Below are 18,184 nucleotides of genomic sequence, written 5' to 3' on the forward strand. Positions count from 1 at the left end.
GTGGAGCCATACCTGGGCCTGTAGCTCCGTCCTCTGGGCCTGCAGGAGGGACACCACCTCCCGGCCCTCCTCCAGCTGACTCTGCAGGGCAGCGGCCTCCCGTTCTGTCAGGAGCTTCTCCTGCACAAAAAGGCCAGACTCAGCATGCACATGCACTTGATGTGTGAGGAAATCCACAGGGAAAGGGGGCAAAGAAGGTTCTTCAGGTTCGTGTCCCCTTGCCCAAACTCATATGCTGAAGCCCTGCCCCCAATATGGGGCCTTCGGGAGGTGATGAGATCTACATGAGGTCATGAGGATGGGGCACTCGTGGTGGGGTTAGTGCCCTTATAGGAAGAGGAGGAGACACCTGAGTGCTCTCTCTCTCTCCCCAAGATGCACCAAGGAAAGGCCATGTGAGGACCCACCAAGAAGGTGGCTGTCTACAACCCAGGAAGGAGACCCTCATCAAGAGCCGAATCTGCCAGCAGCCTGATCTTGGACTTGCAGCCTCCAGGGCTGTGAGAAACAAATGTCTGCTGTTTGCTCGTCCCTGGCTGTGCTGTCACCGCGCCCGAGCTGACTAAGCCAGGCCCATGGCGGCCACCCTTAAGTTCTGCCTGTTCACGGTCTTCAGAGTCTGAACCATAAACGCTAGGAGCGTAAATCGCCGGAGACCCACATTTTAGACCTGGCTGTGCCATAAACTGGCTAAGAGACTCTGGACAAGGCACTGTCTGCTTCTATAAAAAGGAAAGCTGGGAATGCCGACTCTCGCTGGGCTCTGTCGTCTGTCCCTGCAGGTGGCACGGTCAGTCTGTGCCCCGGGCTGTCGACGGTGCCAAGATGTCACGGCCGCACCAGGCTGTCGGGCTCCAGGGACCACAGGGCAGTAGGGGCCCCAAGGGAGCTGCCCCGCCCTCTCCCCACTCGGCGGAGCGACATGGAAGAAGATCCGTCCTCAACCGCTCCACACAGGCTGAGCCGGCGCCCTTTTCCAACCGGTCCCTCCACTGTCTGTCCAAGAACATCCAAATCCCTTGGCAAGAGCCGGCCTCTGCTCAAGAGCAATGCCTTCTGACACGGAGCGCGCTGCCTCCCCGCCAGGCAAACCTCGAACACCGAGCACGAGCCCCGTGCCCCCTGCCCAAAGCCGCACAGGTGAGGCAGCCCCCCGCTTGCCCTCACTGTGCAAAGGGGCTGGAGCCACAAGAGGGGCACGGAGACAGCTAGAGCAGGACAGACAGACAGACAGACAGACGTGCACAGAGGGAGCCCGTGTGGGCCCGGGGCCGCAGCCCGATCCCGGGGCGGAGGCGGGGCGCGGAATCGGAGGCATAACTGCAGAGGGCCCTCCTCGGCTCTGCGCGCTTACCCCGGAGCCCGTTTTTCCCCGTGTTTCTCAGTGCGCGGGGGGCATGCTTTCTCTCCGCCTGGCTCTGTGTCTCTCCCTGCGTCTCAGGCTCTGCTTCTCTCTCTGTCTCCGTCTTCTTTGTTTCTCTGTGTCTCGGTCCCCACCTCCCTGCCTCAAAGATGCGGACAAGGGGGTGGCTGAGGGCAGAAGGGGACTCACGTCCCCCAGTGCCAGCACGTGGAAGATGTGCGTATACGCCACACTTCGCCAATTCTAGGCCTGCAGCCTCGGGAGAGAAGCAGACACGATGCCCAGACACTGCATCTGCCAGAGCCCTGCCTGCTTGCCTGGCCCTGTCTCTCCTCACTGCCCAGCTCCTATTCATCTTACACACCTCCTCACGCCCACCCAAGGGGGCACAGGAGACCCTCGGATACAAGAAAGACAGCCCAGCTGCTGTCAGCCGGTAGCTGGCACTCATCACCGGGCCGTGATGCTCCCTCTTATAAACTTGCAAATGAGCTCCCCGCCCAGTATCCAAAGATGTCACTCCGGGACCAATGGGGAATGAGACAGAAACAAGACCACCCCATGTCTGAGCACGCACAAAAATCACCAAACCTCCCCTCCCCCACTAACACAAGCGATGCTGCTTGATCACCAAGTACCGCCTCCCAGGTACAAATTACAGGGATGCTCAGTCATAGCACCAGCCCTCTCCGGAGGGCACCCAACCCAGAGCAGGGCCCTGCTTAACTGATCCCACCCCCAGATCACCTAACACAGGCCTCAATCCTCTCACACGTCCCTCCTCCACTGAGACACCCTGCAAGTCTCCACGGGGTACCCCCTCCCTTGCTGCAGTGAATAATTCACCCAGCTTTATTTGACCACAGATGCATCTCCAGTGGCCTCTGGCTAGAGGGTGAGCGGTGTTCCTTGAACAACACTAACTGTATCCTCATTTTGCAAAGGTGACTCACACATTTTCTAGGTAACAAGAGTCAATGAAACAAACCTGAAAGGGACCATCTATCTCATATATAGAATTTTTAAGCACAGATTAATAAAGAATGTGATGCTTTCTGAATCTGTTTCTCCCAGGGAGGTCTTGCTAAAAGGGCGGATTCTGACTCAGTGGGTCTGTACTCAAGCTGGAGATTCTGCACTTCTAACTAGCTCCCAGAGGACGCTAAGATCACTGATGCTCTCAGAGTGGGGCCAGACACTCTCTATATTCTTACGACTCAGAAGAATTGTGTTACAAGAAAACAGAGGATACGATTTAAAAGGTGTGCTTTGGTGTAAAACACTTTTGAACCAGAGGGAAAAATGAGTATGCACGATAAAAATAAGGTATCTGGAAAGAAATCTCTGACAAAGAAAATTAAGGCATCAGGAGAAGCTATTTTAGGTCTTTGTGGAAACCTCAGTTATACCAATATGGAGAGCAGGCACCTGAAATGGTCACTGGCGGGCAATTCGGACGAAAATATTCCCAAGAACAAGCAACTTTCCTTGGCAGAGTTTTAAAGTGTCCTCTGGGGCGCCTGGGTGGCTCAGTCAGTTAAGCATACGACTCTTGATTTCGGATCAGGTCAGGATCTCAGGGTCGTGAGATCGAGTCCCGCATTAGGCTCCACGCCCAGGGTGGCGCCTGCTTACAATTCTTTCTCTCCTTCTGCCCCTCCCCCTGCCCCTCCTCCCACATGAGCTCTGTGCCTTCTGACACACCCCCTGCCCCTCCCCCCTGCCCCTCCTCCCACATGTGCTCTGTGCCTTCTGACACTGATTATAAATAAATAAATCTTAAAAAAATAATAATAAAGTGTCTTCTGAAAGCAAATGCTGGGGTTTCTTCAGCTTTTAAATAATAAAAAAATTAAAACAAAAAAACTCAAGCAGCCAGTTCCCCTGGCCCACAGGTCCTGCAGCTTGTCTGCACTCTGCTCTGGGAGGTTCTAAATGAGGGGGTCAGGGCTCCACCTGCCAGGCGGCTGATTAACTGACTTGGGTGTGGTCTAGGCAGACTTGCAGGTGAGTCCAAGTGTCTCTAGGGTTGAGCACCACTGTCCTAAGTCATCCTTGCAAAATACCCAGAATCTCACCAGTAGGACAGTCCACCAAACCTTGTATCAGCCTAACACAACCTCTGGAAAAGGGGCACCGTGACATTTTTGTCGTAATCTGCATTATTATCCGTTGATTTTTACATGTCTCAGGTTAGGCATCACAAAATCCATTAAGCCACATTAGGGAAAAACTATGCCAGCAGCTAGAGAGCTAAAGGAAGAAGGAATGTGGAACATTATATCAGAAATAAGGTTTTTACATCCAAATTCACATTTTTTAAAAAATTAGCTCCTGTAATCTCTTATTTTTTCCCCCGTAGTTTTCATCCCACAGACTCACATATTCATTAACAGAGGCCGACCTTGAAAATACAGTTACGAATTGTGGGGGGCTCTCTGTATTCAAAGTTCATGGTCAAGTTGATAAGGAAAATAAGAAAACAGACAATTTTTTTAAAATCGGCAAACGATTTTATCAGATACCGCAACAAAGAAGCTACACAGATGGCAAAGAAGCCCACGAAAAGATGCTCAACGTCATTAGTCATCAGGGGACTCAGTTAAAACCACAGTGAGATATACTGCATACCTGTTAGAAGAGCAAAAAGCAAAAACAAAACCAAACCCCGACATACCAGTGCTGGCTACGACCTACGACACAAAGCAACAGAAACTCTCACACGTTCATTGCTGATGAGCCGCAACGATGCAAACCGCTTTGGGAAATAGTCTGGCAGTTTCTTATGAACTACGCAAGGAAGAGCAGCCCATAATACTCAAGAACAAATGCCTAAGACAATGGTCAGGGACACACTTTGTGTCCTCAGCTGTCCAAACACCAGTGTTCCCAGGCTGAGTAAAAGAACAGAAGGGTAAACTTCAAATGTATGCAGAGTGAGAGTGGGGCCAGTGAGCCCAGTGCAGCTCGGCGCCCAGTCTGACCTGATGCCTCACCTGGGTCTCTGTTAACTAGGCCCTTGGGGGGGTAAGAGGCATCCCCAGATGTGCCTTCCCTGCAGCCGGGGCTCCGATTCTTACCTCTCTCATCCCACTTGTAATGGCAGATGCTTGAGGGGTGGTCTGGACAATCTGCTGCAGGATGGTGACATAGGTCTGAATTTCCAGAAGATTCTGTTGGGGGAAGGAAAGCATTCTCATTAAAACCTGAGCTGCTTGAGATTTTGCCTCCAGGACCAGGTGACCCCAGGGATGAATGTTTTCACATGTTCACCGTCACAGACAGGACAGACTGTGACCTGAGCAGCAGACATTTTAATCTTCACAAGAGTAAGGGGGCAGATAAAGAAACTGAGGCTTGATTGGTCTCGCCATTTCCCTTCAGTGACATGGATGCTTTGCTGCTGGTTTTCCTAGAGCCCAGGATGGCACAGCTATGAGAGAAAAGCAGAGACGGGGAACAAAGAGGCCCCCACAGGGTACAAAGGACCCTTTCTGATCCCAGAACAGGGCAGTGGTTCAAAGGATGGTCAGTCAATCCCAGACTAAATCACTTACTAGCTGGATGTGGTCTTGAGTAAGTGATTTAAACCACCTAATGCTCAGGGTTTTGCATATAAGAGGACTACCAATCTGGTCACGGTGCCTGATCCCCTTTCCCAGCAGAGCACCTGTGCCCAGCTCTGTGTGTGAGAGCACATCGCAGAGAATTGCCCTTGGCCAGACAATGGTCCAAGAAGCAATACCCGCAAACCCACCTCGCCCCGACCCGAATCAATGACTCCTTGGCACAGGAATACAAAAAGCCAACCCTCTTGCCTCAAGGTGGGACCAACCCTGTGGAGCAATCATACTCCAGAACCCTCCATGGGGTCAGGCTGAGGCCAAACTCCAGCTAAGCCCAGACCCCTGCGCCCCTATTCCCCTTCATCTCCTCCTGGAAGCTCACCATTAATACAGCAATCACGCAAAAATCATCACTTGGGCTCTGCTCCTGGGGAGCCTGCCCTACGATACTAACTCACGAGGCTGGTGTTAGGACCAATGAGATAATACACAGAAGCTTCGCAGTGTGAACTCTATTATCACCCCTTCGGTGTGAGCAATGGGTCCTCCCATTGGCGTAGGCAGGTCCACACTGAGACAGGAAGAGAGTCTAATACCTACTGAGCACGCACCAGGCTCCAGGCTGTACCGAGTGTCTCACCTATACTCGCATGCTGCCTCAGTTTCCCCAGAAGCAGACTGGTAGAGATTGAACGTTGTGACCCTCCAAATGTCACATATGGAAGACCTAAGCCCCACTGGGATGGGGTGTGGAGGTGCGGCCTTTGGGAAATAACTAGATTTAGATGGGGTCATGAGGGTGGGGCCCTGTGACGGGATTAGTGCCCTTAGAAGAAGTGACACCAAAGAGTTGGCATCGAGGAAAGCCCAGGTGAGCACACAGTGAGGAGACAGACGTCTGCAAGCCAGGAAGAGGGCCCTCCCCGGAACCTGGCCCTGCTGGCACCCCCAGCTCAGTGTTCCAGCCTCCAGAACTGTAAGAAACAAATTTCTGTTGTTTCTAAGCCACAGTGGTACTTTATTATAGCAGCCCGGACTGGCTAAGATACAGGCCCTGAGAGACGGGTCTGAGTGCAAACAGTTTATGTGGGTGAAGGTGCCAGGAAACGTTATTGGTTGGAGAAGTGAGACAGGAAAGGGAAGGCAGCCAATGAGGAGCACGTTACCAGGTAAGTTACCACTGTGGGCACCCAGTGCTCAGGCCTAGCGGGGATCCCTGGGAGCCGTGCAGAACTGTGCAGAACAGCCGGTGAGAGGGAGCTGGGGTATGAATCCACCAATGCGCATCCATCACTGGCTGAGGCTGCTCCAGGGGCAACACGTTCCGTGAGGCAGAGACACCCTCCACTGCCTGGAGAGCGTCCAGAGACAGAGCTGCGGATACTGGCAGTTGGAAGGAGGCCACAGCCCACCAGAGAGGTCAGCCCCCAGGACCAAAGCCAGGCTCACCAGTCCGCTACAGTTAACCACACTGCTGCGCAGAAGGAGAGTCTGGTGTTTGCACGTTGAAGATGGCAGCTCAGAGTGGGAAGGCCACTTGCCCATGGTTACACAGCTCCAGGATTTGATTTGTCCAGTACACCAAGGCCCCCCAAAGTCAGGCCTGTGAGAAGCTAGTGGGGGTGGGAGGCAGAGCAGAGCGCTACACAACAGAAAGCTCCCGAGTGCCAACTAACTGGCTTGGAGGCAGAGTTAATATATATATATTACATTTTCTGCACTTCTGCATTTTCTGAGCTGAAACAATGATAGGTCCTAGCTTACTCAAGACGGATCTAAGCAAAATCACTTTGTGAATTGTAATGTACTCAACAGACATGTGTTCCCAATCCCTCCCCCCAACACACACACAACTGCCCTCCTGCTCTGCACATGTCTTGCTCACTAAGAGCCATCCAGCAACCAACCCCTCACCCACTTGGTTCAGGGGCAATACACACAAAAGGAACCCATTGTAGCAGGCTCATGTGTCAACCACAAGTGTCCCGGCCTCGTCTGGCCAAACCCAAACCGGGTTACCTGGGGGAAGGGCTTCAGAAGGTTCATGGTTACCTTCTTGTACCTGTCCTTTGCTGCACTGATGTCGTCCTGTAGAAACTGGGCTTCGATCTGAAGGCGTAGGTTATGCAGTAAGGCTTCATCGGCTTCCTGCAATGAGAAACTGAGTCACACATCTGACTCGGAGGGCTGCACAGTGGAGGTATTGGCACATGGGTGTGAAATCAGCCAGATGTATGGGCACACAGACCTCCTGGGTTCTTATTAAAACATAGTCTTGTTCAGTAGGTCTGGGAGAGTGTCTGAGATTGCATATCTCTAGTAAGGCATTGGGTTAGCCCATTAGACCTGGTCTAGAATAATTCTCCACAGAGATTGATTTTGCCCCCAAGGGGACATTTGGTAATATCTGGAGACATTCCCAATTGTTACCACTTGGGTGCTGGGGTGTGACAACTGGCATCTAATGAGCAGAGGCCAGGGATGCTGTTAAATATCCTACAATACACAGGACAGCCCCACACAACAAAGAATTCTCCAGTCCAAAATGTCAATAGTGCCATGGTTGCAAAACCTTGATCTAGAAAAATCAGGGAGAAAATGAGGATACAGTTACATACCAACAGCCTTAAAATTTAAGTTACATCTATATCTGTTCTATATCTCATCATCAGGAAGTTGAGTTTCTAAGACTAAGAAAGAGTTTTCTGGTAACACCGAAAACTTCATTTTAATAGTTTTCTCCCAAGGACTGCTGACACTTACCCTGATGCTATGTATCTTTAACACAAAATGCATTTTTTTAATGAGTGCTGTGGTAAACAGTATTTATTCCTTTAAAATTGGACATGACACTTAGGACACAAGGCTGAGTGTTCTCACCAAACATTCTGATAGTTCACTGACTTTCATCTCGTTGCTATTGTTTGGGTAAACTAAATAGGTCGAAATACTGTGCTCTTAATAAGATAGTGCTATGGGGGCCCTGGGTGGCTCAGTCGGTTAAGCGGCTGCCTTCGGCTCAGGTCATGATCCCAGGGTCCTGGGATCGAGCCCTGCATCGGGCTCCCTGCTCGGCTGGGAGTTTGCTTCTCCCCCTCCCCTTGCTCGTGCATGCATGCTCTCTCTCTCTCTCAAATAAATCTTTAAAAAAGATAAGATAGTGCTGTGATGGCTGGAACTCCCTTAAGGCTGTAGCAATCCAGCATGATACTACCAGTGAGCATTACTTGGGGTCCTCAAGACTGTCACTCTCCTGAGACACCTCTGCCGTGCACACTTGCCAATACCTGAGGCCTTGCCAAATGACTTTCTTACCGACTTATTAATGACTTGTTAAAAAGTATGATGAATGGCAGCCATGGGCTTTCGTCAATAAAGGTGGATAACACATTTAAGACCTTCTCCATCCTTGCGTGAGCAGAGTTAAAACAGTCAGGCATGAACACTGGCCAAGATATTTTGAGACATACCAAAATATCCTATCACTAAAAGGATTTAGATTCCAGGGAGGCCTTTGCCTGCAGTCCTTGGAAAGACACTTGATTCCTTAATCATTCCTAAAATGATGACTGGTGTGGGAAGATTCTGATTGCCAGATGCTGAAAGAAGATACCTGGATTCTGACTCCAGTGGATCACCTGCCTTGAATGAGCTTTCCGCGCAAGTGCAGCCTCAGCACCCACCACATCAGAGAGCTGGGACTTCATGAGACTAGAAAACAGGCTGTATGAACTTCAGGCCTACATCAGAATAAACGCTTCATTAAGAAATACATGCCTGTGTGAATTTGGCCTGAAACTTGAGCAAGATTTGGGGGGGGGCAGCTAATCATCCCACTCAACTCAAACTTCTGAGGCTATTTTATCTACCAAAAAGAACTTTGAGTTTATCTTTTTTTTAAGACTATATTTATTTTAGAGAGAGAGCGTGAACAGGGGGAGGAGCAGAGGGAGAGGGAGAAGCAGACTCCATGCTGAGCACAGAGCCCAACATGGGCCTCAATCCCACGACCCTGAGATCAGGACTTGAGCCAAAATCCAGAGTTGGCTGCTTAACCGACTAAGCCACCCCAGGCGCCCCTGAGTTTATCCTAAAAGAACTTCAGAGCTCTACAAAATCAACTGGGTCAACTGGCAACCGCCAGGCGTGTATCTTAAAGCATTCCTTTTTGCATAGGCTTATGCAAATAAAAATGAAATAAGCTATCCTAATATGCACTGTCCAAGTCTCAGGCATAATTTAAAATTTTCTGGTAGCTACATTAAATAAAATGAAAAGAAATGGGTGAAAGCAATTTTAATAATATATTTTATTTCACCCACTATACCCAAAATATTATCCTTTCACCATGTAATCAATAATTTTAAAGTTATTAATGAGATATTTTACAGTATTTTTTTTTTCAGGCAAGGTCTTTGAAACCTGGTGTGCATTTTACCCTTACAACGCATCTCGATTTGAACTTCCAGTGTTTCGATCGCTCCCAGCGCACGTGGCTGGTGGCTCCCAAGCAGGACAATGCAGCTCTACAGGATTAATTTTGGGCACAAGGGAGCATTCTATCCTTCCTCAGTGTCTCCTCCAGGTTTCTGCCCCAGGGCGAATGCCCCCAGTTTCTCTCATTTCTCTGAAGATTCTGAAGTCCCTTGATGGATACCAGGGAGGCCAACAATGAGCAACCAAGTAGGGAGTGAACCCTCAGACAGAAGGAGAGAAGGACCCCAACCTGGAGCTGGTTCCCTGCCCACTGCCCCTGGACTCTTCTCTGCTTTCCCCAGGCTTTGCTCACTTCCGGGCCCGGAGCTGGGCCTCTGCTGCCCGCCGGGAGAAGCAAGAGCATAGTAAAAAATCTCACCCTTTGAAAGACGCACACAGAGTCTGAAGTCTTTTTTTTTTAATCAGAAGTAAGAGAATGGACCAAATTACAAAACAGGGATGCACAGCTCCAGGTATGGGGCTCTGAACTGTCTGAACTAAATTAATGTGAAAACTAACTCTGGGCCCTCAGTTTCTGGGCTCATTCTTTTGATGAATGAATTAACCAGTCGCTGACTTTTGATGAGCTCTGCCCTCAGGGTTTCACGATGGGTCCTCCAATCCTGTGTTACGGGGACAGTACTTCAGAGTTCAGTGAAACCTCAACAGCACTGCTTCTTCCTTCAGAAGACGCACACTGCCCACCCGTGGAAACTCAACGGATGCACCTGTACAATCAAGATGTTCATTCCCCAGGGCAAGTGAGCAGGTTCCCGGGAGGTCCTGGCTCTCTGAAATTACCCAGAATTATCACATGAGCCTGGTGAAGCCCCTTCGTGAGAGAAATGGTGATACAAAGAAATCCCAGGGGTCTTTCCAGCAATGGGAAAGGGCTGTGGAACCAGAAAGAGCCGGGATAATTTACAGACTCCAAAGGAAAGGTAGCCAGGTCTCAAGAAGGACAGAAAGCAGGGCAGTCCCAGGACTCTAGCAGCAGGAGGTAATGGCTCTTCCTGCAGGATGACCGGCTACAAATGAATTCGCCTCTGTGTCCCCTTGAGTCACATTTCTGGGAGAGTGCTGTGATGGCCAACATGGGTCACATGACCATCCACTTCACTGACAGTCCTACCAGGACCCCAGTGATGGGAAGGACAGTCAGAGTGTGTGGGGATGCAGCTCCACTCCCTTCAGGAGCAGTGGTCTGCTGTGGAAGTGATTCTCAACCCTGTGGATGGGGCACCCCTTGGAGGGGCATGGCTCAGTTTGGGGCAGAGCTGGTCAAAGACCTTGAGCCAGTCCTTCTGGATAGCCTTCTACCCTCCCTCCCCAGTACCCTTATCCCCACCCTCCCACCACACCCCTCTTAAGATTGCTGAGGATGAAACGAGGCGGAGAATTCTCAAACATCTTCATTTTTACCAAAAACTCATCCACGATTAATCCATAATCACCAAGGCTGAGGAATTGGAAATAGGGTTTCAAGGACGCTTTGTGTCATGACTTCTAAAGGGATCAAACACTCGCAATTTTAGAAATAGAAGGGACCCTTTAGGTCATTAGACCTCAGATGTTTCTTAAGTTACATGTGTCATCCTTCAAACAAAATATCCCAGGATGCCAGTGTATAGGGGCAAAGCAGAGGCATGCTTCTGGAAGGACATGATCGCAGTAGGGTAGGGGGCCAGGCCCCCCCAAGCCCCCAGCAGCCCTCTTCCCTGAGAGGGAAATGCAGCTCAGAAACTAGAGTCTCTCCTTACAGATGGACAGGCTGAGGCCAGACTGACCAGTGGGTCATGCAACTAGTTAGTGGAAGCTAATGGGAAACAACAGGACTGGAATCTGTCTCGGGCTTCTCTCTACTAGTTAAGAGGTGACAGCCAAGCCTTTAAAACGATTCATGGGTGATAATAAAGGCCAGCCGATATTTATCCTTAAAATAGGGATTACACAGATGCTTCTGCAGCACATTCTCTTGCTTTGAGGACAATCATCTGACAAACTGACCCCAACACTCGCGAAGGTGAGTAGGTGCCACTGGAATGTACAGTTGCTGGTGGGGGTGGGGGGGAGGATTCAATTGGGAGTACTCTCTTTTGTTTGCACCAGAAGTCAGAATGTGTGGACGCTTGTGTTTTTATTATGCTTTGGATGCTGTCAGCTGCATTTTCAAAAGCTCTACCAGCAGCAGCATCTAGATTTTTTCCAAATGTAGACTCTGTGTCAACAGTCTAATTTTAGAAAACATTCCAACCCTGATGTTGTATGTGTTGGCAATCTAGGCCCGTGGTTCTCAAAGTGTGGTCAATGACGGCTAGGGATAATGAGAAATGTAAAATGATTCAGAGTATAAAATATCTGGCAGATCCCAGACCTACTGGGTCAGAATTTCTGGGGTCAGGACCCAGGAGTCTGTATTGTAACATGCGCTCCAGGTGCTGCTGGTCCACACGGAGATTTCAGAATCACTGATCTAAACCATTTTTTTGAGAAAGAGAGTAGAGAAGTCACTAGAGCCCAATGTGCCTTTGAAGAATCAGCCTGCCAATCCATTTACAGAGATACCAGAAATCCCACTAAAAACCCAACTGCCTATATCTTTACCCAGCCTCAAATCCAGCATCTAAACAGCTGCTCAAGAATGGGTATTCAAGTTCATTGAGATGTCTAGTTAATTAGGGTTTAATTAAAAAACACTTCAACCTTGGTTGTCAAAAACCTTCCCAAAAATTGTAGATTTGCTTTCCTTCCCGGTGCTAAGGCTGGCCTGGAGGACGGTGCTGAGTCTGTTCTAGAGCTCTACTCCCTGTCTTCCCACTGCCTCACCCTCTCTCCCTCTGCATACCTCCTGGTTCCTCCTCTGCCCTTCTGTTCTCCAGCCTCCCCACCCCCAACCCCATCCTGAACTCCGGAAGTTCTGGAAGTTCGTCTCCAGCCTCAGAGTTGTTCTTAGGCAAATGAAGCCCTGTAGCCCTGAAAACAAAGGCTCCATGCCCCTTCCCCAAATGCCCTTGCTTCTTGCCCTTTCCCCGGATGCACTGAAGATACACAAATTGCATGGAAAAGCATATATGGCAGTTTTAGGTACTTCTTAAAAAATTGTTTTTAAGTGAAAGCATTTGACTAGAACCCACATCATTTTAAAATTCTGGGGATTTTAAAGAAAAAAGGAGAGAAATCTTAAAGCCTCCTTATAGTTTCCTTAAGATAAGCAACACTGGGCATTATTGGGACCGATAACCATATATACATAGAGAGACAACGAGTCCCAGAGGTTAGCCAAACCCAGACACTTAAAAGTCATCAAGAATTCTTACTGCATCAAAAGTCTTAAAATCTGAATAACTTTGGCCAAAGTATGTGAGTGGTATGTTGAGCATTTATATTATTTCAAAGTGCCTAGCAAAGAGTGGCTTGCTTTAGATTTTTTGGCTGTTAAAAATACAGGAGCTCTGTTCTGAAGATGTAATGACATGGGCAGTATTAACAGATGACAGTCTGGTGAAAGCAGAAGCAATCCTTCCCGTCAACATACATTGTGATATTTTCCAAGCATGGTTCAAAGACTGGGTCAGTGGTTTCTCCTCTACCCCATTTTCCACAGCCACATCTAGGCATGAATCCCTTCCACAAGACCAAAGGAAAGGGACACTGACACGGAGCTGACAGTCGAAACCATGTTGATCTGATGTAGGTAGACACTCAAAGATTTGTCAGCCAAAATCACTGATATGACCAGCCAACCAGACGTGAACGTACTCCTCCATTTCTACCTTCTCACGTGACCATCTCGATGGACAGAGAACAAGAAGGTCCAGCCTTCCCCTGGCCAACCCCTTGAGTTCCTGTGAAGCAAGGATTGGGTACATGTTGTTCACTCCAGGAAGCTCTGGAAGGGAGGAAGTGATCCAGGGAAAGGAACAAAGGCAAGGAAGGTGTACAATGAGCAGGTTACCACTGTGGACAACCACACCTCAGTAGTGCTGAGGACCCTTGGAGAGACTGTAGAACTCACCTCTGAACTGCTGCTATGAGCTGTGGGGCAGCTGGGGAGCTCATCCACCTACTCCCACCCCTCAGCAGCCGAGGGTTGCTCCTGGGGTGTGAAGGCCCACATGTCCAGACTACGCCTCCTGCGCATCATGCAAGTTCCCACAGCCAGACACATGCAGGAAGCCAGCCAGCATGCTCAGCATGTCTGTGTGACCTCAGGGGTGGCCCACAGGATAGGGATGGGGCACCAACGTCAAGCGTGCAGGGGTCATCTTTACCCAGGGACTCTGACCTTGTGTCTGCCTCCTGAGAGACAGAGATTCCCCGACTGTCCTTGGGAGGCAGAGAATGAGCCATGTACACAAAAGACTTCTGACCACACATGCCAAGGATGGGCTGTGGGGCTCCAAAGTCACTGAACCTCACCAAGGGTGAGGCTCCTCACTGGCAACAGAGGGGTTGAACGGGGTCGTTTCTGAGGGTAGAATAAAGAACCACAAAACTGTGCCAAAGCTCCAAGCTGGTGCGTGGATACGGCCAACTCCCCGCATCATATGCAGTGCTCATGATTTCTGCTACAACCAGGCGCCACCTGTGTTATTAGTCACTCGGTATTTTTCTAAAATTGCTTCATCTACTTATATGCTTTCAAAAAGGAACTTTTTGATGTCACCTGCTATCAAGAAGAGGTAATCATGAAAATAAATTCACAGCTACTAGAAAATTATTCCTTCATGCGCCATCTAAAATCACCTCCCACTCCACCAGAGTCATGAATCCCACACTCTGGGGAAACGAAGCTGGCATCCATCACATCAAGGGCTCTGTAATAATAATTGTGACAGGCAAGTCACAGACACTATTATGTCACTTCATTCTTACTGTGCATGTCGATAGACATCCATTCCATGGTGGTGGCAACCATTACTGCTCCTACTTCAGAGATGGAAGAAGCCGCAGCTCAGAGAGATAAGGAAATTCCCCCAAAGTCTCATAGATACTCGATAGTGGCATGAAGGGTCCTATTATTGGGCCGCTGTCTGTTTTTGGACTGGACACTCGCTTGTGAGCAGAAGTGTCTTTCCCCTGGCCCAGGGAAGAGCCACGCCGATGCCCTGCTCCGGCTCTGGCCCAAGTTCCTGGTAGCATCTTTCCCCAGAACTTCTGTAACATTCTCATGGCACTGATACTCTAATTGTCCTCACTGTCTGTCACAATATACACAAAGGGAGGCCTTTCCCTTCCCTGGCCTTATCTCCAATACCTTATTTTTCTACCTGCAAATATGTCTTGCTTTTGTAATAAGAGAACAACAACAGAAGGCTGGAGCCTGTTTTTTTGTTGTTTTTTTTTTTAAAGATTTATTTATTTATTTGAGAGAGTGAGAATGAGAGAGAGTACATGAGAGGGGGGGCGGTCAGAGGGAGAAGCAGGCTCCTCGCTGAGCAGGGAGCCTGATGCGGGACTCCATCCCGGGACTCCAGGATCATGACCTGAGCTGAAGGCAGTCGCTTAACCAACTGAGCCACCCAGGCGCCCTGGAGCTTGTTTTTGAATCCAGTGTTACTTCCCACCAAAGCTAAAAAGAGGGACTACACTCTTTCTCCCTCCTCTATGAAGAATGCCCGTGACGGGACTGCATGAGCGACAACCATAAAATAAGTCCAGAGGGAGCCCTGCTTTCAGTGAGGACAAATACTCACAAAGTAAAATGTGGTGGTGTTGGGGAGGGGCTGCTAAACAGGCATCTAAGTGAACAGTGTAAGGCACCTATGTCCCTGAAAGCAGTGGTCTGTGGACAAGATGGCGGCCCCATTTGGCAGCCGGGATCACCACCCAAAACAAGAATGGGGATGAGCTACGAGTATCAGCAGAACAACAGGGTGATGTCTGATGCTAATAACACCCAAATCCCAGCTCAACTTTTAACAGGCTTGGGGCCATCATGGCCCAAACCAATACAAGACCAATCACTGAGTCTGGGCACTGAGGGCTCTCCTAAGCACACTCTCACCTCCACCTCTGTGTTTCTATCTGGGGTGTTCACACAGTGGCTGGCCTGAGACAATCCCAGTTTCTACTAATTGACCTTGATAATTACTGACAGTACCTCCTTCCACACAGTCTCCTGGTTTGAATGATACATCATATGCTCACACAGGGAAGGGCATAGGAGCATCATGTGGTAAATAACATAGACAAAACAAAATTCAGTTTCCCTAGGTTATGGTTCTAACATTCCCACCAGTTAGCAGACTAATCCTAGACAGCAGAGGTTGGACAAAGCCAGGGACTGGCAAACATCCTGAGCCAATGCCGACTATCTGTAGTGGTTGCCTGGAGCTCCACGTGAAGAATCCTAAGGCCACATCTGGGCACGGCAGGGAAAGGTGCTGTGTTTGATCAGTAATTCTGATGAGGAATTACGGGTGTGGAAGGGAGGGAAAGGGGACAATCAGCCATGTGCCCTATATAAGCAACCCTTCGATGAAATAGTCTCCATGGGTCTTTCTGCTCGGACATTTGAGCTCTGAAATGACAGCTATCTGCCATCCCTGCTTTTGTCCAACCTCTGAGATCTGGGATTATTCCATCTGGTAGTCGAGTTCCCCTGGCTAGAGCAGAAAATCCAATCAATTAGGATGATGATGGAGGATCTGAAGAAGGAAATTCCCTGCAAAGGACAACCCCGCAGGACTCTGCAGGAGGGTCTCCAGCAAGAAGCTCAGAATCCCTGGTGGCCCCCACATGGCTACTCTCCAGACTCTGAGAAGGGAGAGCCTGAAGGGAAGTGGAAATTTCTTCCTCTATTCTCTGAGAGTTCTCCTGCAGAAGAGCAATCTCGAGACTCTCAGCCAACAGAGTAGACATCCTTGCATCCCAATAACCACTACCCAAAGCAAGTTTCTTCAGTTTGGTGTGTTTGGAACCAGCACATCTGAACGGCACAACCAGAGCTGGTATTGTAATGCTGCCATGTTTGAATAGCCTAGGACAACCCATTAAGCTTAACATCTAGGGTTCTCTCGTGAGACCCTGTGTGTTGCGGGAGAGAATTGTGTGTCTTGGGTGTGTGAGTTCACACAAAGACTTACTTGAAAATTATGAATCAAGAAAGAGAGTGACAGCAAAAGAAATAGGTGAACCCTAAAAGGACACAGAGAGAAGGTGTGTGACAGTCATTTCAGTCACTAAGTTCCATTCTCAAACTCAAGTCTGGACTCAAACTCAAGTTCGTATTCAGCTCACCTTGTTAAGCCGTTCCAGCATTTCTTTTAGGAGCAGTTGACATTCACATTCGTTTTCATACCTGCAAATGGGACACATAAGCAAAAGTTGGACAACTTCCGTGATTCCATACGTGATGATCACACAATCAGCGCTTAAGTTTCATCTGAGATGAGTACTATGCCGTCTCTTTAAGGAGAGGTCCCTAAGGTTAAAATAGTAGCTAAGGCGGCACTGCCGAGCCCTTGGCTCCCCAACCTCTGCCACAGCCTGGCGCATGTGCAGAGTGCTGCTGTAGCCGCCACAGACGGGGCTACCGGGGAACGGTGAATGGAACAGGAGTCCCCCAGCCTGGAGGCCCAACCCCCCCACCCAGCCAGCTCAAGGATGAAGGAATTGTATCTCCACACACCCCTAACCCAAGCACCGCAGGGGCACAGAGGCTGCCCTACATGACCTGCAACAAACGCCCTTAACCTGACCTTGTTTGGGTTGTCTGTACTCTTGTATTTATCCACATGTGTCAGTGTTTCTGGATTATGCCATTTAATCCTTACAAAACCCTGGAAGAGAGCAGTTATCATTGTTCCCCAGGTGAAAGATAAGGAAACTGAGGCTGAGAAACTGGCCCTTGACCTCGGGCAGCTGCCCCGGACACTTCACCCTCATCTCTGTGCCCTCGCCCCTGCACACCAAAGGCCTGCTCTGGGCCAGTGGGCAGGGCAGGCTGGACAGGGCAGAGTCAGTGCCCCTGGGGCAGCCCTCAACCTCTGACAGAAGGTGAGTGGGTACATAAATAGCCCGGCTCCCTCACCCTCAGCTAGGACAACTGAAGTGTTTCTCCATCTGGCACGCTAGCTCCAGGTGCCCACGATGTTAATTTGCTGGCTAATGCACTCGGTGTTTTCTGCCTTCCCCTCCTGCCTCACTTCCTCACTCCCCAAACTTGCTCCTTGAGGTCACCTTCCAGATAAGCTACCAGCCGTCAAACCCCTTGATCGGGCTTGGCTTCTGGAAGACTCCAAACTAAAGGAGGGATGGAGTCAGGACTCACACTTGAATCTAGCACCAAAAACTATGCCCTGATAGCCACACCATGCTGCCTGGGTAGAGCAGAGAGACCCTCCAAATTTAAACATAATTAAACAAAATTGATAATGCAACAGATACTAGGAATGGGTGTAGTTTTCCTCCTAGTCACCTTCCTCCCTGGACTTGTAGAAAATGATAGGGATCAAGGAGGCAAAGAAACCCCAGAAATCATTCTGTTCAAAGAGTGTCCCTCTAGGGGGAATTTTATCCCCTTAAGAAAGAGATAAGTCCCCTTCCCAAATGACTCCTCCCTTGTTCCCTGTAAGTTGGCCCCAATATCCATTCTGGCCTTCTTCCAGGAGTCAGAGCCCTTGATGTTTGGTGGGCACAGGGCTGCCTAGAGGGAAAACTACATTTCCCAGCCTTCCTTGCAGCTAGGTGTGGCCATGTGACCAAGTCTTGACCAATATGTAAGCGTAAGTCTGTGGCAGTCTCCAAATATCTTTGATAAGAGATGATGTGGGTG

General features: G+C 49.4%; 1 protein-coding gene across 2 annotated transcripts in view; it reads right to left on the bottom strand.

Moving 5' to 3' along the window:
- The window catches only part of BFSP1 (beaded filament structural protein 1), a 40,739-nt gene that overhangs the window by 15,179 nt on the left and 7,376 nt on the right, over positions 1 to 18,184 (bottom strand). Inside the window, exons 2-5 of one of the 2 annotated variants that reach the window (XM_031040087.2) lie at positions 16,648 to 16,708; positions 6,982 to 7,077; positions 4,444 to 4,536; positions 13 to 120 (exon numbers count right to left, since the gene is read on the bottom strand). In XM_031040087.2, the coding sequence (XP_030895947.2) occupies positions 13 to 120; positions 4,444 to 4,536; positions 6,982 to 7,077; positions 16,648 to 16,708 (358 nt within the window). The remainder of the gene's footprint in view (positions 1 to 12; positions 121 to 4,443; positions 4,537 to 6,981; positions 7,078 to 16,647; positions 16,709 to 18,184) is intronic. The other variant, XM_031040086.2, reaches the window with a different exon arrangement.

The sequence above is a fragment of the Leptonychotes weddellii genome, chromosome 10 (genome assembly GCF_054177405.1).
Source record: "Leptonychotes weddellii isolate Sample4059 chromosome 10, ASM5417740v2, whole genome shotgun sequence".
Classification (NCBI taxonomy): domain Eukaryota; kingdom Metazoa; phylum Chordata; class Mammalia; order Carnivora; family Phocidae; genus Leptonychotes; species Leptonychotes weddellii.